General features: G+C 36.5%; 1 protein-coding gene across 12 annotated transcripts in view; it reads left to right on the top strand.

Moving 5' to 3' along the window:
• INVS (inversin) overlaps positions 1 to 23,574 on the top strand; it is a 119,199-nt gene that overhangs the window by 34,415 nt on the left and 61,210 nt on the right. For 10 of the 12 annotated variants that reach the window (XM_068936342.1, XM_068936338.1, XM_068936337.1 and 7 more), the window contains one exon: positions 19,162 to 19,335. The exons of the other annotated variants lie outside the window; for them this stretch is intronic. In XM_068936342.1, coding sequence (XP_068792443.1) covers positions 19,162 to 19,335 — 174 coding nt within the window. The remainder of the gene's footprint in view (positions 1 to 19,161; positions 19,336 to 23,574) is intronic. 12 annotated transcript variants of the gene reach the window in all.

Genomic DNA, 23,574 nt, shown 5'->3' with positions numbered 1-23,574 from the left:
GTATATGATTTCTGATCCTGACCAGTACTGCTAGAGAAGACTCATGCTTATCATAAGGATCATAAGCCAAACATAAATAACTCTTACAGAAGAAAATTAAGGGATAATCATGGAGGAGCCAGTTCATTAGGTTAATAAGGCAGTATACAAAGACACTTACAGATTTTGCTGATACAGTTAGAAATTTAGAAGAACAGTAGATTTTATTCACTACCTGGCACCAGCTAGTCCTCTAGTATAATACTGCTTTTCTTTTGTCCATCATAGTTAAACATAAAACGCTCTTAAAATGATAAAAGGCTTTGAGGGCAAAAAAAGCCCAAATAGAGTACTTTTAATAAACTAGATGAACTCAAGTTAGGAGAATGATAGAATATATTCCTTTAACCTGTAAATAAGGTATGTGTTAGAAATAATTAGAATCTGCTAAATAAGGAAGACAAGAGTAGTGAATATAACCTAGAATAGCGAGGAGATTAATAAAGTAAACAATAATGTAATTTTTCATGCTGGAAAACCTGAAAAGCCCCTGAGAACACTGTGAACTCACCATTTCCAGTGTATCCAGATATATATCTGTTAGGAATAGGTTGGAATGAGTTTGCTTAATTCTCCCTCATATGGAGGGTTCAGCTAGATAAGCCGCTAGAGGTCCCTTTCAGCATAGGTAGTTTTGTGATGGAAAAATTTTATGAATTCTGAACTAGTCTAGTTTTGAAAAGGACTGAATGTTATTAAATCATGTTTTCAATCACTTTGAAGTAGTATAACATTGATTAATCATTATTTTGAATTTAAATATTCATCTACTCTATTTTTAGTGATTTATTGTATTTAGAGTACATATCTAAAATGGTATAATAATGATTTAAGTTTATTTCTCGGACTATTACATACAATTTCAGCTTTTCAATATTTTTACCAGTTTGTGTGAGTTTTATGAGACTCCACTATCTAAGTATCCTATAGATTCACTTTTTTCTCGAGACAACAGAAAACTTAAGGGATCTGTTTATCCAGCTATTAATTGTAATATCTATTTCTCATAATATTATTGTATTGAAATGCACATCTTTTAGAGTATAGTTATCTGTTTCTGATTGAAAGGGTTAATAACTAAGTTGGTTCAGACCCAGGAATGTTTTGCAAATCTGAATAGAATATTTCTTTAGATGTAAGACCTTAAAATGCTTTGAAGGCAAATATTACATAATAGGATTTTTATTACTGAAGAAATCTTATTATACTGTTACTTTTTTAAAAAATAATACTGTACTTGCATAAAAGTTTATACGCATCTGTGCAATCTAGGTGTTATGCAGTAACATTTTCCTCAGTTAAATTGTAGATTTTTGAAAAAAGAATAACTGTTAGTCATTTTTTGTATATGCTTTTAACTAAATAAGCTTTTATTTTATTTAATTTTCATGTAATTTAATATTATTTTATTTTATTGTTAGTAAATAATTTCAGAAGCATAGGAATCCCGTACTGAAAAATACATTCTCTTTGTCGTGATTAAGAAATCAACTAATTAATGATTGCAGGGCAGAGGCAATTGCTTTTTAACTGTTTCAAGAACTCTGTGTGGGTATGTGTGTTGTTTCTTGCTCACCTTATTCCTGTAATGGCATGATCCCATTAATGTTCCTGTGATGGTTTTTGTTTTGTTTTTTAATGTTCTCTTCCTGTCATTTATTGCATTAGACAGTCTCAGTTCAGGCACTGCCTCTGATCCCTATTAAAGCTTTTGAATACGGCTACTGTTCCAATAATAAATTTTGCTGGTGTTCCTACTTTTCTGTTTGCCTTAGAGTGAGCTCCTATGTTAGTAAAGGCTGTACAGTGTCCTTGAGATGTACTTTTTTTTTCTTGAGAAGCAAATTAAGAAAGTTTGTATTATAATGATAAATTCAAAGGATGCATTTCTGGCTGATATAGCTCCACTAAAAAGAAAGGAGAGCTTCACAGATACTAACTGAAACAGAAACACCTCTGTGGCATGTAGCTCAGTAGTGGGTTCTGTGTTTTAATGATTCTAATCCCCTTCTTGTAAGACTGTTTCCCACTTCAAGCTTGACTCTGTGGGGTTAATTTTCCCAGAGTTTCTGTATGAGTTTGAGAAGAGGGCAATACAAAGGGAATCAGTGCAGCCTAGTGGAGACCCGAGTCCTGAGCATTTGCAACTCTGGAATGTTTTTATTGACAAACGGTAGTCTGCTATTGACATTTGTGTCCCTTGATGATACTTCTATCCTAGCTTATCTTTGCTGGTCAAGTGCCTTAATTGTTCTGGCCTTTAATTCAGTCAAAGTTGGAGCATGAGTGGAAGAGAAAAGAGAAGAACAGGTCTAACAGAGCATCAAGCTTGAGCTGTGAAGCTGCTGGCAACGATCAACCTGTCATAATGTTATGATTTGTTCATTTTTATACCATTTATTAGCCTTTACTTCTTGTGCCATTTGGCCTCCAGGGCAGATAAAGTGCTGTCTAATTTGGTAGGTTTACTTCTGTCAGAGTGGCCTCGACAGAGAAGGTGTTAGCTGTAGTGACAAATAATCAATAGCTGTCGTTGTCATGAGGAACGTGAGTAGTTGGGCCTTTCATCTGGAGGATTAGAGGTCTAATTGGATTGAGAATAGGGAGGGTGGGCTGTTGGGTAACCCTGTCAGCTATGTTAAACTGTCAAATGTCAGCCTTGCAGAAAGGAAGAAGGGATGGTTAGCTTTCAAAAATGAGGACGAAGACGTATGAAAGCTTTGAGAAATGTAATAGAAAAGTAGAATAGGCTAATGTATGCTTTAACCCCTTTTTGTTTAATTATATATCTCTGCAGTTAATGAAGATATACGGCCTTCTCTCCCTTTCTGTCTGTCTCTCTTGCGCACGCACACGCACAGACACACACACACGCGCGCGCGCACATGCGCGCACACACACACACACACACACACAGAATTTGTGTGAAACGGATTTGGCAGCATGATGCCAAATGCAAGTTAACTACTCAGATGGGGAATATAAATGTGAAAGATTATGATGTAGAGAAAGTAAACACCCACTGACAGAGAAAATCACTTTAGCAGAAGCTATAAAGAAACTGATTATTTTGTATTAATATTTTGCTGCAGAATTTGGCCAATATTTTTTCTAGGTATAAGCAATCATTTCGATGTTGTAAGAGAATAAGCACTAATATCAAGTCCTGCATTATACAGTTAAATTGTCAGTTGAATTTTGTTTGTATTTTCTTCTTTTTGCTTTTAATCCTTTGCACTCTATTTCTTGGAGAAGGATTTATGTTGTTCTAAAGAAGATAAATCCAATGAAAGAGTCAGTATGATAGAAAACTGAATAATTTTTTCAGAAGAACATCTTTGTTTGCAGCACCGATATTTACCTTACTAGAATAAATAGTAGGTCTAGATTTTAAAGGACAATTTTTTTGGTTTATAAATAGTGCGTTCTTTATTTGTCATCTTAGCGTACTGCTCTTTTCAAATCAAATCTTAACATAACTACACCAGTGTCTCCTTTCTGTATGTAACACCTTTCTCCTGAGAGCTGTAGAATTTGGCCTACGTTATCCTTCATGTAACCAGCCATCTCTTACAAGCAGTTAGCGTCCTTAGCTCCTGCTGGCCTTGAAATAGCAAAGTTTGTGGGGGGAGGGGGAAAAAAACAACCCTTTAATTTGCATCAATTAAACAAAAGACAATTTTATATTTTTTCTTCTTGTAAGGTTGTAATTCCTTTTAAAGTTCAAAGATTTTTTTTTCTATTTCTGATGATTTATTCTGTTTTCTGTAATGTTTTTTTCCATTGGCATTTCAGTTTTCGTTGATTACCTGCAGTCCCCTCTCACTAAAGGGACAGAAATCATGACTTTTTTCCCTTCTGAGATTGACTGCTCTGCTTTCAAACACCCATATTCATGTGTGAGTCTGGATTCTTCGTTTTTAACTCATTTTTGCTTTTGCAGTCTGACAAGTATTGTTCCTCTGCCATTACTAGTCTAGGCTTTATCAGAGCTAAACTTCAAATGCTTTTATAATGTGATTCTGCTGCCTCATATCTCTCGCTTTCTCTCACGCTCGCTCTCTCCATATAATCTGATTTAACCTTGTGATGGAAACTAGAGGGAGCCAGGTGAAGAGCAGAGATCATGGACTACCCTGGTACGTTCCAGTGTGGTAAAGATAACAGAGACGGCTGAGCTGCAAGAGAGTTAAATTACTGTGACCAGCTTGGCTCCAGTATCCATAATAGTCATAAAGTTGACTCAGCATTTCTACACTCTGTTACGGTTTGCGCTGTAGAAACACCGTGATAAAATGGACGCTTTATTGGTAAAACAATCAGCCCTGGACCATTAATTACTGGAAGATTTTAAGAGTCTCTTTTTAGCATATTAAAACTCTTTCCATTCCTCTGAAAGATGATTTTTTTTTTTGTCTTCCTTGCCATGGCAATGATCTGTGGTTTCCTCATTTTCTTCCCTTCTTAGTCTAATTAGAATGCTGCTATTAGTGTTGTTTTCTTTCTCTCCTCCTCCAGCGATGTCACTGCTATTTTTATTGACCTGACTTATTTGCATTGTACCAACTCTTCTCTCTCATCTTCAAGCACTATATAATTTCACTTCTCTACGTTTCTGTGCTGCTTCTTGCTCTGTTAACTCTTCCTAGGTTTGGCTTTATATCTTCTTTTATGAGTTTCCTATGCTTGAAATAAGCTTTCACAATCCAGTCTGCCGAAGAGGATATTGACAGGCCCCAAATATATCATATTAGCATCTCTATTGAGTGCTCCTAATCTCAAGAGTTTCAGATTTCATTAAAAATAATAGTAAGAAAAGCAAAAAGTCTCTAACTCTGGTTACTTTGTAAAAGATTTTGAAAATATGAATCCACTGTAAACCATGGTGGTAGCCCGTGGATAAGTTCTGTCTTTGCTTGTATTGAAAGCCCAGTGAAAAGAAACTAATTCTAAATAGTATGATGTCTTAAATATCTGTATAGTCAGCTAATAGGAGAAAATAAAGCAATTCTATCAAATTCGCAGTTTTTACCTTTGTGAGTAAGACTTGGAAGAGCATCTGGGCTGATGAGCCCCCCAGTCTTTTGGGGGATTCTTCCACCTTTTAAAAAATGGTTGATTTTTCTAATCTTTTCTAAGTCCTCTTCTGTAGCAATAATTTTTCAGGCTGATACCACTGAATAAAATAATTCATATTAGTTTATGAATAGCGTCGGTTACTGGGGATGAGAAGGTAAAGTGGTCCTGTCCTAAAAAAAAAAATTGTCCTAAGTGACCCTTTAAGAGGCTAAGAAAAAGATATCAGTCCTTAACCTCAGAGATTATTTTCTTAGAAAGGCAGAACTGAACTGAAAGGATACAGACGTGCTTTAGGACAATTACAACAGACAAACTTTTGCCTAACAGTGGCAAATACTTTGTGCAAGGATGATAAGTGTTTTTTCTAGAGAATGTTATTCTGTATTGCTTGATGTTAGGCTCTTGTAAGTTGACTAAATTATCCTGTTTTTCAAATGCTAGCTCTGTTTTACATACCGTTATTAAACAGCTGTCCCCTCCCTCTCATTTTCTTTTGTTCAAGGGATAGGTGAAAGTTTCTGTAGCATTTGGACTTGAAAATAACGGTGGTGTCTTAAAAACGTGATTCTTTATGAACATGGAACTGCATGCATGGAGTGTTATGGCTCGTGTCTGACTAGACTGCATTTTATATCACGTCTTGCTGTTCCTATAGCATTATGGCATCCCTCAGCGTACAAGAGACTTGCACAGCTCTTCCCCCAGGACGTTGATTGCTGCTGCCAAGTCTGTACCTTTAAAAATGGCTTTACAGGCAAAGGTATCTCCCTGTTTGATTGTCCTTTCTGAAACATGGTTCTTGCATTAATTGCCCCTTCACAGCTGACCTCACGGCTGATCTTTAATGGTTACAAGAAGAAATATTGTTGGTGAGACTGAGAAACTCCTTACTTGCTTGTGTCCAAATTTGTCAGTGAGAAAGAAAACTAGGACTATCACTGTAGCACTATTAGCTCACTAGTTTAGTTTATTTTTGTGAGCTATTTGATAATTTTTATTTAAATGAGGTGACTTTCTCAGGGCTTGGCATAATAAAAAGTGAAGGTATTTGTTTTCAGTGATTATGATTAAGTTTTCAATTGTAATTTGAAATGAATTAGTTTTCTTCATGTATGTTTCCACAAATGCTTCAATGAATGTAGCAACAGCAATAGATCATTTTGAAACAGGCCACCTTTCTGCTGTATTCTCCAGGAATCTTCTATCAGGTATCTGACACATCCTTAATCTGATGCTCCGGCTTGTCATTTAAATCAATAATATACTAGAGAAGATGTCTTCAGGATTGCTATAGAAGGTATTTGAAAAATAAATTCAGATTTTATGGCCGTGCCACAAACTCCATGAGCACTAATTTTTCATTTATCTCTCTTTTTGTCTATAAGCAGTTGGTTAAGTGGTTGACTAAAGAGAATTAGGTGAATCATACTCAAGTCAAAATGGATATGTATAAATAAGTTACATAAGAAATTTCTGTTGTTTCCAGGAAAACAACAGATAGTATGAGCATGTAAAGTGTTGTAAAGCATATAAGTAGCCTCAAGCATCTCAACTTTTGTAAAAGTCAGGGTAAACCTACCTTTATTAAAGGTAAATTGCAGTGTGGATTGTCTGTCTACTTCTGCAATAGTTATGGAGTTTGCATGGTGGCTGGTGAAATTTTGCCATGGAATAGAATTTGCTATGTAGTTTTGTAATTATTTCACACAATGTTTTGTTATTCAACTTGATTTGTTTGAATTACATCTTTTAATTGATTTAAATGTATCTGTTTTCAAATAAAAGAGCAGCTGAAATCATAACAAAGGAATTCCAAGATGCACTCAGTAACCAATATGTCTGTAAAGGTTTTAATTTGGAGGCAGCATTACTTCCGTTAATCCATTAGGACATCACATGTGCAAGCCTGAAGATGGATGCAGTCAGGAGGCATAAGGCATCAGGGACCCAGTCCTGGTCAGGACGAGGAGCTTGGTTTGTCACTTGGTTCACTTCTTTAATGAAGCAATACTAAACAAAGGATAACAAGTTAGGACTCTGGGTGGAATGATAACTGTAATACAGGTTTATTTTTGAGGTAGAATTTAATCATGGATCATATTCTTCTTTATAACCTTTTTATTCTGTAAATAAGTCTATACATAGCATAGAAAGAAACGCATCTATAGAAATGAAAATGGTGTCAACTTTGTCTAAATGCAGGTTTGCCCTCTTACAGTATGACTTTACACTATTCAAAAATTGCTATGTGGAAGCAGATTTTGGAGGCTCTTTTATCTTTTCAAAATGCTTTTGAACAGCTATCCCAAATCGTTTCTGGAAGAGAGGCTGGCAATTTAGGAGGCACTAGGTAATGTGCATGTAACTAAGCATTAATAGAGGCTTAGAATCAGACTTCTGCAAAACTGCAGGAGTTATGCAAATTATAAAAAGAATTACTAAAAGTAGAAAGAACATTATAAATACGGACTTCAATCAAAACTTTACTAGGAGCGGAGAAGAATGTGGATATATGAAAATGTAGGTTTTAGGAATAAAGACTAATATATTTCAGGGATGTATTTTCTTGGCTTTTTAACACTTAGTTCTTGTTTTACTTAAAGCCATTAAGATGAAGAAGAAAAATATAATAAATACTTATTTTGTAGTAGTAGGTTTTTTTTTTTTTAAATTAATACTTGGTGACAGATCTTTCAAGCTGCTCTTATTTGAAAACTTAGCCTTTGATTCTTCATTAAGAGCTGGACAATGATCCTGTAAATATGGATCTCTGCTTTTTCCTCAAATTCTGAGGGACTAGGTGTTTTGAGTACTTCTGCCTGAAGGAGTTTGTATGGGAAAACAAGTCAGTAACACTAGAAGAGATCATCTGGAACCGAGAATGCTAATTGTATTTTCATTCTTGAAGTGTTTTTTACATGAAGGAAGCAACTAATTTATATAGGTAGACCATAAAATTTAGAGCTGAAGGGCTGAGAACTGTGCACAGAAAAAGCATTTACAGACCATGGATAAATGAGATCAAAGGCTGAAGATACAAACACCTATTTTCCCTTTAACTTATGTTGGGAAACATTTTTACCTTGGCTTTTACCGTACTGGTCAGTTTTCTTCTCTGTTGTATCCTTTGAGTGAATGCCAGTTGATAGTTCTGTCTATTCCTATGGAAACCAAGCTATTGAGAGGCCAGTCTTGCAAGAGGCTTTAGGGAGAAATGCTCTAAGTTGAGACACTGCCTTGCTTTCAAAAAACATTTGATAGTTAGAACTGGTCTCAAGTCATACTGCTGTTTTTGGCTGATGTATTGCCTAAGATGCTCTGCCAGATGAATGAACATGTTAAACTTGGAAACTGGTAAATCAGACTTCTATTCAGCTGTTTGAGGCATTGTCTTAAGTCAGCTATTTTAGCTTAGAGTCTAGGATGCTGCTAACAACGTTGCTAAAAAAGGTACTTTGTAAGATTAAACCCAATGTCAAGATCGTGGTTGCCATGGTTGACTGGAAAGGATTAGCAATGCATCAAATATTTAAATCTGTTAGTGATTTGTTAGATAGAAGACATGGCATCATCCTTGTCCATGTAGAGGTAATAAATTACTTAGATAAATTTTTTTTGAAGGTGTAGTTCAGTGGATGACTGTTAAGGATTATACAGGTCTAAAATAATAATTGTAAAGATTTTCCTTTGCTCACAAGTTAGTGGGCTTTTGCATTTTTAATCAGGAAGTTATCCCTCTACTTTTGCTCAAATAAAGCTATATCTGAACCCTATTTTCCAGTTTTGCTGAACTAAACTGGTGCAGCTGTTATTGAAGCTGTTTCAGAACTGGAAGAAATAACTGTGACTCCTTGTAATCAATAGTTTACATTATTATGTTTTGTCTGCATGTTCAGAGGTGCATCAGTTCTGTTCCCTGTATTTTCAGTTACTCCACGGCAACTTTACTGAAGGTACATATACAAATCAAATCTTCCAACTCTAGTCTGCCACCCAATTAGGGAGACGAGGACAGAAAATAGTTATTTCTCAGCTACTCTGTTAACTTTGTTTATAACATAGTTAGTATGGCTATCACAGGTGAACAGACAATGTACAAAGCAGCATGAGCTAAGAATTAATATCTTCAATATGTAGTTCTTCCCTGTTATACCAAGTATATATTGCAAAAGTTTAGGGGGGGGTACTTGAAATGAATGAGTGTATCTTTATAACTGTTAAGTTTAGTAGAAATGCTTGAGTGTATTTATCCTTCAGGACTGTGCAGTCAGTGATGAATACAATCGCCTTACATTAAAATTTTGAAGATATTTGATTTATTCACCTTTTCTTTTGGTGTGTTTTCACTCAACAGTAACAAATATTTTTGCATCTGCTATATTTTAGTGAAGAATGATTAGTCTAACTGTGAAGATTTATTGATAAGATAGAATTTCCTTCTCTATCCATTGTTTACATGTCAAAGTCATATTTATTATGACAGAGGTGGGGAAAAATTCATCTGCAATTTGTGATTCTAATTTTGTGTATTCCTGACATATAGCAATTAAAATTTAAAATATGTTAAAATGTATTAAAGTTTAAACATACCTAAAATTTTTCATAAATGTCATCATGAGCTTATTTGCCCAATTAAGCATATTGTATGTATTGAACTTACATTGTTAATATAGCATGTGATAGCCAGAGAGACAGCCTATTATTATGATAGTGACTTTCCTCATTGTCACTAGTAATTTATAAGTAGTTATATTGATATTCTGTTTGAAGGTAGTATTAAAGAAAAAATTAGTGGTGATATTCAAGGAATATAAGAACAGTGCAGTCATATGTATTTAAACTATATCTCTTACGTTATTAATAGCTGTTTTAAGCAGGCAACATTAGTTCAGTTTCAGTGCATTAGAAATCAGTAAGTTTCATCATTTCCTATACAGTTAATTTGTCAAAACACAAACATTGCTAACTTAAAATTCTAAATGATTCTTACTAGCAATTTAATTCATATTTTTACTTGCTATTCTATATTTTAGTAACTTTTCTTCTAAGGAATGCTTGTCAGATTTCTGGAAGTTAAGTCAATATAAGGCATATCAAAATGAACCCTTTGATGCTTGAATTTCATGTGCTTTTGGAACAGTGTTCTTGTTATATATAGATAGATATATGTATATGTAAAATTAGGAATATGATAGTCACAGCTTCTGTTTTTATAAGTACTTAGCTTGTTCTCTGCAAAGCCACTGAAACTGGCAGGAATTGGTGACAGAAAGTCCTCCACACGCTCCATGTCATTCCAAGTTGATTTTGATGCTCTGGGAACATGCTCCTTCTTGAAGGGATACTAATAGAAGAAAAAACCTAAAAACAGAGTGTCAGTGAGCATGTGCACGGGCACATTTTTATCCAAAGATGTTTAAAATTCTTGATTATTGAATACATGTGACCAAGTTGTTCTGTGGGATGAAGCATCCTCTCTTCAGCACGGACTTGCACATGCATGGGCGTATGAGAGAGAGTCTGAGTGTGTTTTGTGTGTGTAGTTAAGATTATCTTGTCTCAGTAGGTCCAGACAGCAGTTTCTACTGTTACACTTTGTGAAGATGAGCAGGTTAAATTGGGTTGCCCTTTTTATTTTAAAAGGGCTAGCTCAGGTATATGTATGTTTACCTTTTAAAGGCTTACCTAGCGGTTGATGAGTTTAGGTTCCTTGACTTTCGCTCATTCTTCTCGAAAGGCTCTGATAGCAAAGAGCTGGTCTCAGTTCTGGCTCTGCTAATCTGTTTGGAAAGCACGCCAATGTAGTGTGAAGTGGCTGCTATATTCTGTTTGCTTTTCTAGGCTAAAATCTAGATGGCTTTCCTGTTATTCATATTTTACCTCCAGTGAATGTCTGTGTGCGCGATACAATTTGTTATTTGTCAATGTACGGATTTATGCTAACTCTAGAAACATACATATCACTGTTAAAAAGTATAGATAATTTTGTATTTCAGACATGAGCAACAATTGAATCTTAACTCCATATATGACCTGATTTTTTTTTTTTAATGGAGTCCTGGCTCTGAGAAATTTGATACCTAATCTGACTTTAAAAAAAAAAACATAGTGAATTATTTTACTTAAAAAATTTTATGTTATCTTAGAATATGAAATTATAAAAATTATAAATTATACTATTTGGGACAGAATGTGCTTCTTTAGAAAAGCAAATCAATGGGCTGGTTTCCTGTTTAATTTCCATGCAGCTTTCCTTCTCTTATGCTCCCCCATTCTCCGCCAAACTGAGTCTAAACAAAAAGAACAGTGTAGATAAGTGAATATGTAGGTAATAAACCATAATACAACTTGTTTTTCTGCTTTCAGGCTATTTGTTATGTGTCCAGATATATTTTCTGAAATATGAGTTATGAATTTAAAAAGGAAAATTAAAACACAATTCACATTTGAGTACAGAAATAGTATAATCAGTGCCTGTACTAAGATTAGTGTAGTATTAGAAAAGCAGACCTGTTTTAACTTTGTCATCAGTTCAGTGGTAGCTAATATGGTAGTGTTCTATTTATGAAAGAATAAAAAATAACTGAATTATATGTTATATTCCTTTCAAGAGGAGATATTTAAATAGTCTCTCTTTTTATGAAAGAATAGAGACAATTGTGATAAAACAACTTGTATAAGTGTTGCTTAATAATAAGTGTATTTTGAAAATCAAAATGTAGTAAGCTAATAAATTGTTAAACTCTGGTGGGATCTATAATTATTAGATATCCTAAAACCCTACCATCGGACGGTGGGCTGGCTGCACTGTTAACCTTCTCTATTCTCTTTGAATGCACCCCCTTAAACAAGACCTTCTCACATCCTGGTTTTGTGGTGACCCTACATTTCCGGTTGTCTGCAGTTTTTTGTGCACTCACTCTACGTATTGTAATTCTTTCTACCGGGAGCTATGATCAGTGGTTAATACTAGATGGAAAGTACCTGATCTTGATAAACCTAATCTGAACAGTAGGGAAATGAAACATTCTTTGGGAATCATAAAATTGCAGATTTTTTTTTTGCTTGTTTTTTAATACTTTTGAATAATCTTTTAAGACGAGAGAAAAGTTCCCCAGGAAAGTAGCCTATTAATTTGACCTCAGTAGCATCCAAGAATTTGATAAAAGGTTTTAATAGAAAATCAGGTAAAATGTGCATGACTTTACCAAAAATAGGTTCTTCAAGACTAACCTGATATTTTGCTAAATAATTTTCTAAATTTAATGAAACAAATCACCTTTTTTGATCCTTACTAAAATATTTAATATAAGACTAAATGGAAATTTGGAAGTTAAGAAGGAAATAAGAACAATTTAAGATGGGTGGAGTTTGATAATAAGCTGAAAACAGATGCTGTTGAAATTTGAATTATAAGTTTGGAAAAAGTATATTAGAATTTCTCAACAGCTGAACTTGAATCTTGTATTGATCCATATTTTCATTAAATAAGCTTACTATAACCTGTAGGAATTTTTCTAAGGACATTTAGAAGTGACACAAGATTAGGTGATATTGTCAATCGAAGACAGGATTGGAAAGTCTAGAATACTAGAAATAATTGAAGTGGTTGGAAATATGATGGTCCTTAATGCAAGGCTATGTGTGGAGGCAGTGAGGCACAGCAATGTATTCTGTACATTGCGAGTTCATTTGAGAATAGCTCAAGAGGATATTGATTTGTGTACTGATCAGAGAATGTGCTCAGCTGAAAGAGGCGAGTGCAGTTTTAGGGTATATCTGACAAGATATTTGCACTAGCAAGAGAGAAGTATTAATGCCATCCAACATGCTACTAGTGGGACTTCTGGCTGCTTGTGTTCAGAACAAATGAGTTGAAACTGCAATGAGTGCAGAGAGCAAATGATATTTTGCAGGGAACACAGAACTTACCTTATACTGCTTAGATTGAAAGACCTATGCATTAGATCTTTTTTTTTTTTAAAAAAAGAACCGTGCATGCTCTGTCATAGTTGAGAGACTGTTCTATCACCTTTAAGGAGGCTAACGCTCCTGTATGCTAAGAAATCTCTGGAAGAATTTTGCTTCCATGAAGGATAAAACCTTTCATGAAAAACGGCATTAATTACAATAATTGGTTGCTAACTCTGTATTAGTCCAAGGCTCAGAATTTTAGACTATATCTTGAAATGTATTAAATTGTACATTTATTGGAAAGGTAGATTAAAACAAATCCATTGCTGTGCTGCAAGACATGACGTGGGGAACAAAAAGAATTTGCTAAATTCTTTTTCATGTTGGGTACTGGAACATTTGCACAGCTATGTTCTTATGATAATGTTTTCTCCATTAGGTTGGTAGGCCTATTGCTTTACTTTCTATTGGAGTTGGAAACGTTATTTAAACTTTCTCAACAGTAATACCCAAATAACAGTAGCAGTACTACTGAACTGGTATGGACAATGACCCAGTAGGAACCTAGGTCTGCCTATGTGTTTGGGAAGCTGGAACTTGGCCCAGGAGGACTTGAGATGCTGATGTAGCTTCACAGTGATGCTTGGATCCCTGGACCCATATATGCCCCTGTTGAGCTCAGTGACATACCAGTACTTTGCTAGGGAAGAGGAGGACTGCCAGTGATCCAGGGGAAGGAAAGAGAAATGTCCTGTCCCTAACCTTCCCGCTGCTGGAGTGAGGGTACCATGGCCAAGTCATGAGGAGCGTTTGCGAGCAGAGGCACAAGGCGGTGTGACCCGGCAGCTTCGAACAGGGCTGTGCTGGGCTGCGTCGAGTGGCACAGTGTGAAGTTAATGTTTTTAATGCAATGGTAATATACACTGCAAATACTAGACAGCTTTTTTCCAGATGAACTTGCAATTTTAGGGATAGCTTTTTCAATTTGTGGGATAATCTGAATTCTGGCAGATTCATTGATTCTGAGTAAGATTTTTCTCCCATCATTATTTTCTATATGGAAACACTCAGGAAGAGAAAGTCGTTCTGACTGCCTAGCAGTTGAGCTTGGGGGACCAGAACTTTCCTTCAAAGTCATTACTTGGTTGCAGAGCAGTGATTGCTTATTGAACTGTCTGTTTACCGAAAATGTGTTATGCTCTATTGCAGTTAATATGCGATTGAAGTTTTCAAATAGCAGAATTTATTCTTCTGATCAGATAGTGTTACGTTAAAGCTAGTTGACAGCTGTTCTCTGAAACTGCGCTATAGTTTGCGGAGAGTTGAGTCTTTTAACTAAAAATAAACTTTGTAGGATGTAAAAGAATTTTAAGAATCGACACGGGAGCAGTAAATTTTGGCTACTGAGAACTGAATTTTCTATACCAATAGTTAATCCTGTTTGCTTGTAATGTTTTTACAGTATAACCGAATCATTTTAGAGAGACTTAGTAGCCATGTTAGGCCAATCAAGTGTCTTTTCTGTGAGTAAAGCTAGCAAGTTTGAAGGCTTGTTATATACAAACATTTTATAGAAATGAAAGAATTAGGCTAGTAACTGCTTTTCAGATTAAGCATACTTTTCCCCCCTCCACCTATTAAGACCTAAATCAAATCTACCTTCAGTGATGTTGATGTGTTGTGTATTTACGAAATCCAGCAAAAATCAACTCAAAGTGGGGAATTTTTCCCTTTGTATATCCTAATAGGGATAGTTTTATTTCCTAGCGAGTGAAAGGAACACAGCAATACTCAGGGTATTACTGAAGAAAAGGGCAGCAGCCAGAAGTAACAGCAGGAATAAAATCATTACAAATAAGAAGACCATATAATGTGAGACCGTTGTTTTCTGTGGTGGGGGGTGTGTGTGTATTTATTTTTTAATCTTAACTCATTTGAAAGAAATATAATCTCTCATGTTTCATAAAGAGGGGGGTTATTGCAGATTCATTTCCTAAGGAGAGGGATTTGGTGGTGGCTTAGCAGGCAACAGAATAATATAGTCGTGACTGGTGGAAAAATACATAACAGGAATAAAATAGAGTACAGGAAAAGAAATTGTAATAAAACTGAAAGGAAACGTATTTTTATTATGTATTCTTTTAACTTTGACCCTTCTTTTCAGCTGAATTAATTCAAAAAATACAGTGGTTTTGTAAAGCTTCCAATAAGTATTCGTAAAGAAGAGACATTTTTTTTTCTTTCACATGTATGCATGCACATAGAGTAAGTAGTGCTGCAACAAAACAAATGTATTATCTTTTCTGATGGAGCAAAGCAGCTATATTTCTTCCAAGAGTAATATTGTCTGAAATTATTTAACGCTTTCTTTCCCCAATCTAATTCCCAACTACAGCATGATACATTGCTAGTTTTGCTGAGTTCTTTTAATGAGTTTTGCGAATTCTTCTTATATTTACCTATAAAATATGATGGCAATAATGAGAAGTTTCTTAAACTAACTCATCCCTAAATTTATCATAAACTCTTCTGAATATGTTCCGCATGGATTAGTAGCTGTGCAACCATTATGCTGTTATGCCTTTTGTGCTTCAGTGTATTCCTCAATGCATGTCAGTGTAGCGAAGGGGCAGAATCGTGAGGTTATGCTTCCCATGACACCCAGCAGAAGCAAGAGAATTAGTGATTCACTGTTCACTGAGTGAACTTGCTGTGAATGCTATTAAGGCGTACAGTTGCTGTGCTGGCTCTGGCAGTAGAAGTTTGCATTTTCCAGCAAGTTTGTGGTAAGGTTTTTGGCACGCTTTCCTTACAGGGTTTCGCTAAAGAGCAAGGGTCAGTGGCAGTAGACTGTCAAAGCAGGAAGCGTATTTTGTCAGGAGGAATCGTTCCTGATTCATCTTACCTATTTTGTATTTTAAGAGGAAATAATGTAGCAGGAAAAGGAAATGTGAAAATAGTCACATTCATTTATTTTTAGCATACTTGGTGAAATCTACTCTTCCTACTTAAAGCTCAACTTTTTCATTTGTATAGACAAAGATCAAAAGAGTAACATATGCAAAATCTGCCCTTCCAGTCTCTGTGACTGCTATAACACTCTGTGAAAAAGGAAACTGTAGTATTTCTATGCCTTGGGACTGGGTACTGTGGTGGTCTCTGGAATCCTTTGGCCCATCTCCACCCTGCCATTCCATGATTCAATGGTGAGGCATGTGACATGCAGGAAGTGCACCATTCATTAGCAGTGCTGGCACTTGTATACCTGGCTACCTTTTTTTCTTTGTTTTTCCAAGGTCAGCTGGAAGAGACTAAGTTTAAAATATAGGATTTATACAATAATTTTAGCAGATTGAAAAATGTTAATTTACAGGTAGTTCCGTAGCCAGCAGAATCTGAAGGCATGACTTTGATTTGTGTCTCATTTTTCCTTTGTACCTTGCCTAATACAGCTTGATCAAATGCTGCAGCTTTTCCCTGAGTGGGGAAATTATACTAATTTCTCTTCTCTTCCAAGTTGTCTATTTTCATGATATTTATGGGAAATTAATGTTTTTACTTAAACTATCAGTTTGTGAAATTGGCAAAAACATTAAATATTTTGGGAAAGATTGGGAGACAGTAAGCAAAATGGTTGCACACTCCTTTTCTCTTTAGGAGGGGTTAAAAGTTAGAGTGGGGAAAGAACAGGGTTGTTTAAAACATGATCACATAAGCTTTTACAGATTCAGATGTTTTTGTTTTAAGAGTTGCTGCTGTAGCTGTTTGTTACTGATCCTCAACTGGATTTATTGCTGAGGATGATTTTGGAAAAACCCAATAACTTTGTATTGAAGTGGAATCAAAACTATCAAGATACCTTGTGTAGCTTCTCAATTATGTCGGAAATAACTTCAAAATAAGGGACAACAGCAAGTCAAGGCTGGCTGTACCTCAAGTCACCACAGCTTCATAATGATTACATGACTATCTCCTTAATTTTTGATTATCTTCCTCAGTGATTTAAGAAGTAGAACCAGATTGCTTTCGTTGGGATCTATCCTCAATTGTTAGTCCCTCACAGGAACATATGTACATTCTTCTTTTTGAAAAGCTAGATCTAAAGTCCAGAGTGTTAAATATTTTGAATGAGTGTTATCAAGCTAGTTGTCCCATGCATTCATAATGCATACGGTATATCAGAATTTACATACAGTTCCTAACTTAAAAATATAAAAAACAATCACTTTTTTCCAGGTATTTCTTACTAATTCAGGTGAGTACATATTCTCTCTCTCTGAAAAGTTCCTTGTTATTCTCTTACTCACTTTGAAAATTCTGATCTTTCTTTATGTTTAGTTTTATTCCTTGCCTGATACCCATCCACCTTGCTGTCTCCTGCATGTGTTTAATCAAAACAAAATTATGAAACTGGTGAACTTTATTCAGTTTTTATATGGTGTTTATTGAAGTTGAACTATGACTTACTTTGAAAATTTCTTGCCTTTGAGTTACCTGGGGCAAGAGCACAGAATTGCCTGTTCTCTATGTTTTCTCCCTTTTTTTGTACTTTTGCCAACTCTGTCCCTGAAATTTACAGTCTGTTACCATTTAGAAACAGCTGCAAAGCAGGAATGCCTTTTGCATTCCTGCGTACAGTTCCTGTGAACTTCATTGAAAATTGTTAACATTGTTACTTCCTGGAGTTGGTCACAGAAAACTCTTGTAATCTTGTATATTTTAAGCTTTAAGGGCCATTTTTCCCTTGCTCTCATTAGGTTAGCTCTTCCTTTGTCACTTGTAGCTGTTGGATGCTCGTGAAGCTATGCCAGATGAGACACAGACTAGGTCTCTGAAGCAGTGTTTTGTGGAGATATTCAGATAAATATGTTTTTTAAAGTTTCCTCAAGTTGGGAAGACTTTTTATTTCATAGATTGTTTACCCTTTAAAACCTTAATGATCTTGGCAATAGTCCACTAGAAATATTTTCTGTCCAAAAAAAGAAAGGAAAAAAAAATAGGATTGTCAAAAATGAATAAAATTAGTGGGAGCAAACAGAATAATGTAAAAGTACAGAAGGAATAGAAAGCCTGCAAAAGTAAGTGAAAGGATAAAGAGAAAAAATGAAAATAAATGTATAAGCTTTTATTTTTTCATTTAAAAAAATATTTGTTAACCAAGAGGGAGAGAATACACTGAAATCAGCAACTTCTGCAGTTTAGGTGATTTTTATAAAATGTATTTGCAACAAGTAAAGAAGTGTTTTTTTTCAAGACATGACACTATGAAGAAACTCTTGACAATATTGCAGTCTTATGGCAATATCTGTCTTATAGGCTGTTGTCTTAGACAGTACACTATAGGAAGATATGCAGGTGATAGCAAATAGGAAGATAGATTTAGAAAATCAAGAGTTGATGTTTTTTAACAATAGATCTTTGTTAGAGATTTCCAAAACTTATGGTTACCTCTAGAACACATTGCACAGGATCCTATCCCGATAGCTTTTGAACGTCTCCAAGGATGGAGACTGCATAGTCTCTCTGGGCAACCTGTTCCAGGGCTCAGTCACCCTCACAGTAAAGAAATTTTTCCTCACGTTCAGATGGAATTGCCTGTGTTTCAGTTTGTCCCCGATGCCTCTCATCCTGTTAATGGGCACAACTGAGAAGAGCCTGGCCCCATCCTTTTGACACTATCCATTCAGATACTTGTACACATTGATAAGATCCCCCCTCTATCTGCTCTTCTCCAGGCTGAACAGTCCCAGCTCTCTCATCCTTTCCTCATATGAGAGGTGCTCCAGTCCCTTCATCGTCTTAGTAGCCCTTCACTCCAGTAGCCCCATGTGTCTCTCATACTGGGGTGCAAACTGGACACAGTACTCGGGATGCGGCTTTACCAGGGCTAAGCAGAGGGGGAAGATTGCCTCCCTTGACCTACTGGCAATGCTCTTCCTAATGCAACCCAGGGTATTGCTGGCCTTCTTTGCCATGAGGGTGCGTTGCTGGCTCATGGTCAGCTTGCTGTCCATTAGGACTCCCAAGGTTGTTCTCTGCAGAGCTGCTTTCCAGCAGGTCAGCCCCCAGCCTGTACTGGTGCATGGATTGATTAACTGGAATAAATTGCATGTATTTTTCCTTATCTAGGGAAATTACCGCCTCATGAAACTTTTACTGGCTCGTAGAGGGAACTGGATGCAGAAGGACTTAGAGGATATGACACCGTTACATTTAGCTACACGTCACAAAAGCCCAAAATGTTTAGCTTTGCTGCTAAAACATATGGCACCTGGTGAAGTGGATACACAGGACAGAAATAAGGTAAAATATTACTTAGTTTAAGAAAACACTTTTAGCAACTTTGGAAATTGGTGTTGTATCTAACCATTATGTGTGAAAAATAAATTTGTTATTTCCGTGCATAACAAATGTTTTTTGACTCTTCAGAATAGTAGCTAAGACTGGTATTTCAATGTTCACCATTAAAAATATTAAGGTTTTCTGGCCAAAAATAATGTAACAATTCATTGTACTGACTTCACTGACATTCATCTTGAGAGTGCATAGACATAATGGAAGATTAAAAATCCATCAATTTTAAGGTGTAAGCCTTTCTGTGATGGTCTGATTCTTGTTCGAAGGTGGATAGCATCTTGCTTTTCTTCCTTGGAAAAATTCTGGATATGAAATGGATGTTCATCTGCCCTTGTTGTCCACGTGGAAATCCAAAAATACTAGTTTGAATTCCACTCTTTTGAACAATGATGTGGGTGATTTTACTCTTAAAAGATCAAGATTTGAATCCAGAAACTGCATAGCACCATTATTTTTTGCACTGGATCTTAACTTTGGAGTAGTAGAAGAAATTATGTAATCATGTAATGCAAAGAGTTATTGGAAAACTTTGTGCAAAAATCTTCAAGGTCTACGTAGTTATCAAAGATGAATGAAAAAGAATTCCTTTTTTGGGCTAAATTCAGTTTTGCCATTGTCAGACAGTGATCCTGTCACTGTGTGATTGATGTGGCCCTGCACTGGGGGCCACCAAAATGGTAGTGGTATTGACACAGCCATCCATAGGTGTTATGAAGTGGAGTATTCATTATGTACAACAGAATAGAGAAAAGAACACCTTCTCCCATGGTTGGTGGGTACCAGTGAAGGAACGTGCTAGAAGCCAGCTCGCTTTTGCACTGTTCCAGTCACTCATCTATTTTTCTTTCTATCTGTTGTAATGGTACTGAACGGCCTGCTTGCTGCTCTGCTCCATGGATCAGCTTACCACTGTCCAGGAAGAGCCTCCATTGTCAGTAGAATTCTTAGTCCAGTACTTGATCTGGGAGATCAAATCTAGGAGGCACATGCCCTTCACCATCCACAGTAATGTGCCCCTTGTGGCCAAGAAGGCCAATGGTATCCTGGCTCCCCAGTACAAGAGAGACATGGCACTACTGGAGAGAGTCCAGCGGAGGGCTACGAAGATGATTAGGGGACTGGAGCATCTCTCCTCTAAAGAAAGGCTGAGAGAGCTGGGCCTGTTCAGCCTGGAGAAGAGAAGACTGAGAGGTGATCTCATCAATGTGTACAAGAAGGGGGGGGGTGTTGAGAGGATGGGGCCAGACTCTTCTCCGTGGTGCCAAGTGACAGGACAAGAGGCAGTGGGCAGAAACTGAAACACAGGCAATTCCATCTGAACCTGAGGAAAAACTTTTCCTGTGAGGGTGACTGAGCCCTGGAACAGGTTGCCCAGAGAGGTTGTAGAGTCTCCTTTGCTGGAGATATTCAGAATGCACCTGGACGCGATCCTGGGCAATGTATTCTAGAGGACCCTGCTCCAGCAGGGGGGTTGGAGTGGATGATCTCCAGAGGTCCCTTCCAACCTCAACCATTCTGTGATTCCTAATAAGATCTTCTCTTGGTCTCTAGATCAGTTTGTTACCTCAACTCTGATTATTATGAAAAAGTTTCAAGTTTTTTTTTCTTTTATGGATTACAGTCCCCTTAGAGATTTTCACTTTGATAATCTCTTTGCTATCTAGTCAATAAGAGTCTAATGGGAATCACTTTCTGCAGATTGTGACACCTAGGGAGAGTCTTGTGGCAGACTCCACATTGTGATACCAATGTAAATATGCATCTAGGAGAGTACTTTGATCTGTATGTTATTTCTGAGTCATTATCTGACTGTTCAGTACAATGGCAGTACCACTGGAGCAGGGATGGCCCAAAGATAAAAATGTCCATAGGCTAGACCTGTCTGATAGACTTTTTTTCTGCATCTCTTTAAATAAAAATGGATATTTTTTAGGGTCTTCTAATCAAACATGACTTTGTGACCTGTGATAGAATATGATGCAGTTTATCAAGAAGATTTTCTGATGGAACAGTAAAAAGTATCAAGTTCATTATTATTATTATTATACAAAAATGGACCAATTTCCAGCAGAAAGTTTGCTACCAGTGCACATGCACTGTTGCTCCAATGAATGCATCATTCAGTAGGAAGAACACAGTGGTGAAGTTGATTGACAAACTGGTATGAGACTCCCATTGGAAATAGTACACCAGTTAGACACTTTGCCATTTGTTTTGTGAAGTTGTGAACTTCTTCAGGAGAAAATGTACTCTAACATCTATAGACCTTTACAGTACCACCTTCTCAGAACAAAGTCCTTGACATTCATTTTCTGCTTCCGTGATAGTAAAGGCTGCTTGAAAGGCCTGGAAGTCTCCAAGTGACTTTCCAATAATATCATGTAATGCATCTATTGTTATGAATTGTCTGATGTCCCTTTGCAGTATCAAGTCGTGCTCCACTAGATCAATAACATTATCAGCCTGCTTGAGAAGCAGCCTGACTTGTAAGAGCCTTATGAAGTCTACTGATGCTTGCTAAAAAGGACGATTGTTAAAATGAGTGGCCAGTACAGGTGACTTATCTTAGAAGGAAGGTGTTATGGTTTCTGAACAACTGATGGATCATTACTCTTGATACAGACAAGATTGCCAGCCAACAATAATAGCATGCTAATGCTTTTAAAAGAAGGAATAGTTAAGTAGCATATAATAACTGAATTTTTTTTTTGAGGTGGCTGTGGCTCTTAAGTTTAAGTGCTTATCAGTGTTTGGTTTCAAACCGCTGTGAAGCAGTTGCATCTGTGTAGTAGCATTAATGGTAGGGTATGAAGAAGCACAGGAAGGACATGCACGCAGTCCTGACAGGTACTCCTAGGTAAAGGAGTTTTGTGGTTTTGGATTTCTTTGCTCTTAAATGAAACAAATTCATCCTTTTTGTTGGCATGTTTGATATTCTGTTTGGGAGATGATCACGTTGCCTTTAATGGAGTTCTAGTAATTCTCATTGTGGACTTATTGAACTGGGATGTCTGCTTCAAATGTCATGTGCTTTAAGCAGTTTACATATGTCACCTTGGGTCTGAAAGAGATTCTTCTTTAACAAAAAGTCCGGATAGGAATGTTCTCTAATGCCAAATTTTTCCCCAAGGATATGGCAACAGAAAGTTAGATGTTGTTAAGGTAAATAGCAAAAAGAGAGGAAAAAAATCGTGGAACTACCATTGGCAAAGTAGACATGATGTTGGGCACAACTATATGTACATCAGTAATGGCTCTGGACATTTCTCAGCATTCAGCATGGAAGTCTCCTTCCCATAATATGTAAGTGATCCTGGAACTTGTGCAAAAAGCTCTCCTCATCAGGCACAAATCTGCCACCAACGCAAATGTGCCCTGATCGAATGTATGTCAACCAGCTGATAATAAACATAGCAGGTTGGCCTGATTGGTCTTAGTGGAAATCAACATTCCATCTATTGTTTAGTGGGTTTTCAACCTACCGGAAGAGGGTATAGTAAGAGAAGGGGAGTGAGCTTTCTAGCAGTATTACTTCTTAAACTCTGAAATTCTAATCTGATTCTATCATCTAGGAAGCAGGAAAAGACAGCTGCAAGCCCAGTTTCCATCAAATGACTCTTCTGTCCCCTCCAAACAACGGGGTTGAACCAGCCTCTGCCCTAGCAATCAGCTGCTTGCCTTCCAGAATATTCTAACGTGTATCGTGGAAACCCTGGCTATAATCACAACAGTCACTCTGGAAAGGTCATGCTAACTTCCTAACTACAATAATTAATTAACAAAGGTATGCAGAAACCAGCCAAAACCTTTTAGGAACCTTGTCTTTTGTTCAGCTGATTTCCAAAGCAATATTAAAGCATTACCAGATTTTCCACAAAATGTAGAGCACTTTTGTTCCAGTTCATGTCGTGAGTAGTCACAGTAGCAAAGATGGAATTCAGATTGGTGAAAGGGACTCTCAGTGATAGACTCCAAGATATTGGATCCTGTTGGGCACATAGCTTATTCATGGCTCTTATTGCAACTATGTGCATCAAGATTGTCAAATGCAGTTCCTGAACATAAGAGAGAAAACTGTATTTTATATCCATTTCTGTATAGGCAACCAGCTGAAAAGCTGACTGCAAGTGAGAGAAGTCATTTAACAAGGATCTGCAGCTATCAATTTCTAGAGATAGCGGTCAG

This window comes from Struthio camelus, chromosome 2 (assembly GCF_040807025.1).
Source record: "Struthio camelus isolate bStrCam1 chromosome 2, bStrCam1.hap1, whole genome shotgun sequence".
In the NCBI taxonomy this organism is placed as follows: domain Eukaryota; kingdom Metazoa; phylum Chordata; class Aves; order Struthioniformes; family Struthionidae; genus Struthio; species Struthio camelus.
Note: the sequence above shows the minus strand (reverse complement) of the source record. Positions and strands in the feature narration are given on the sequence as shown.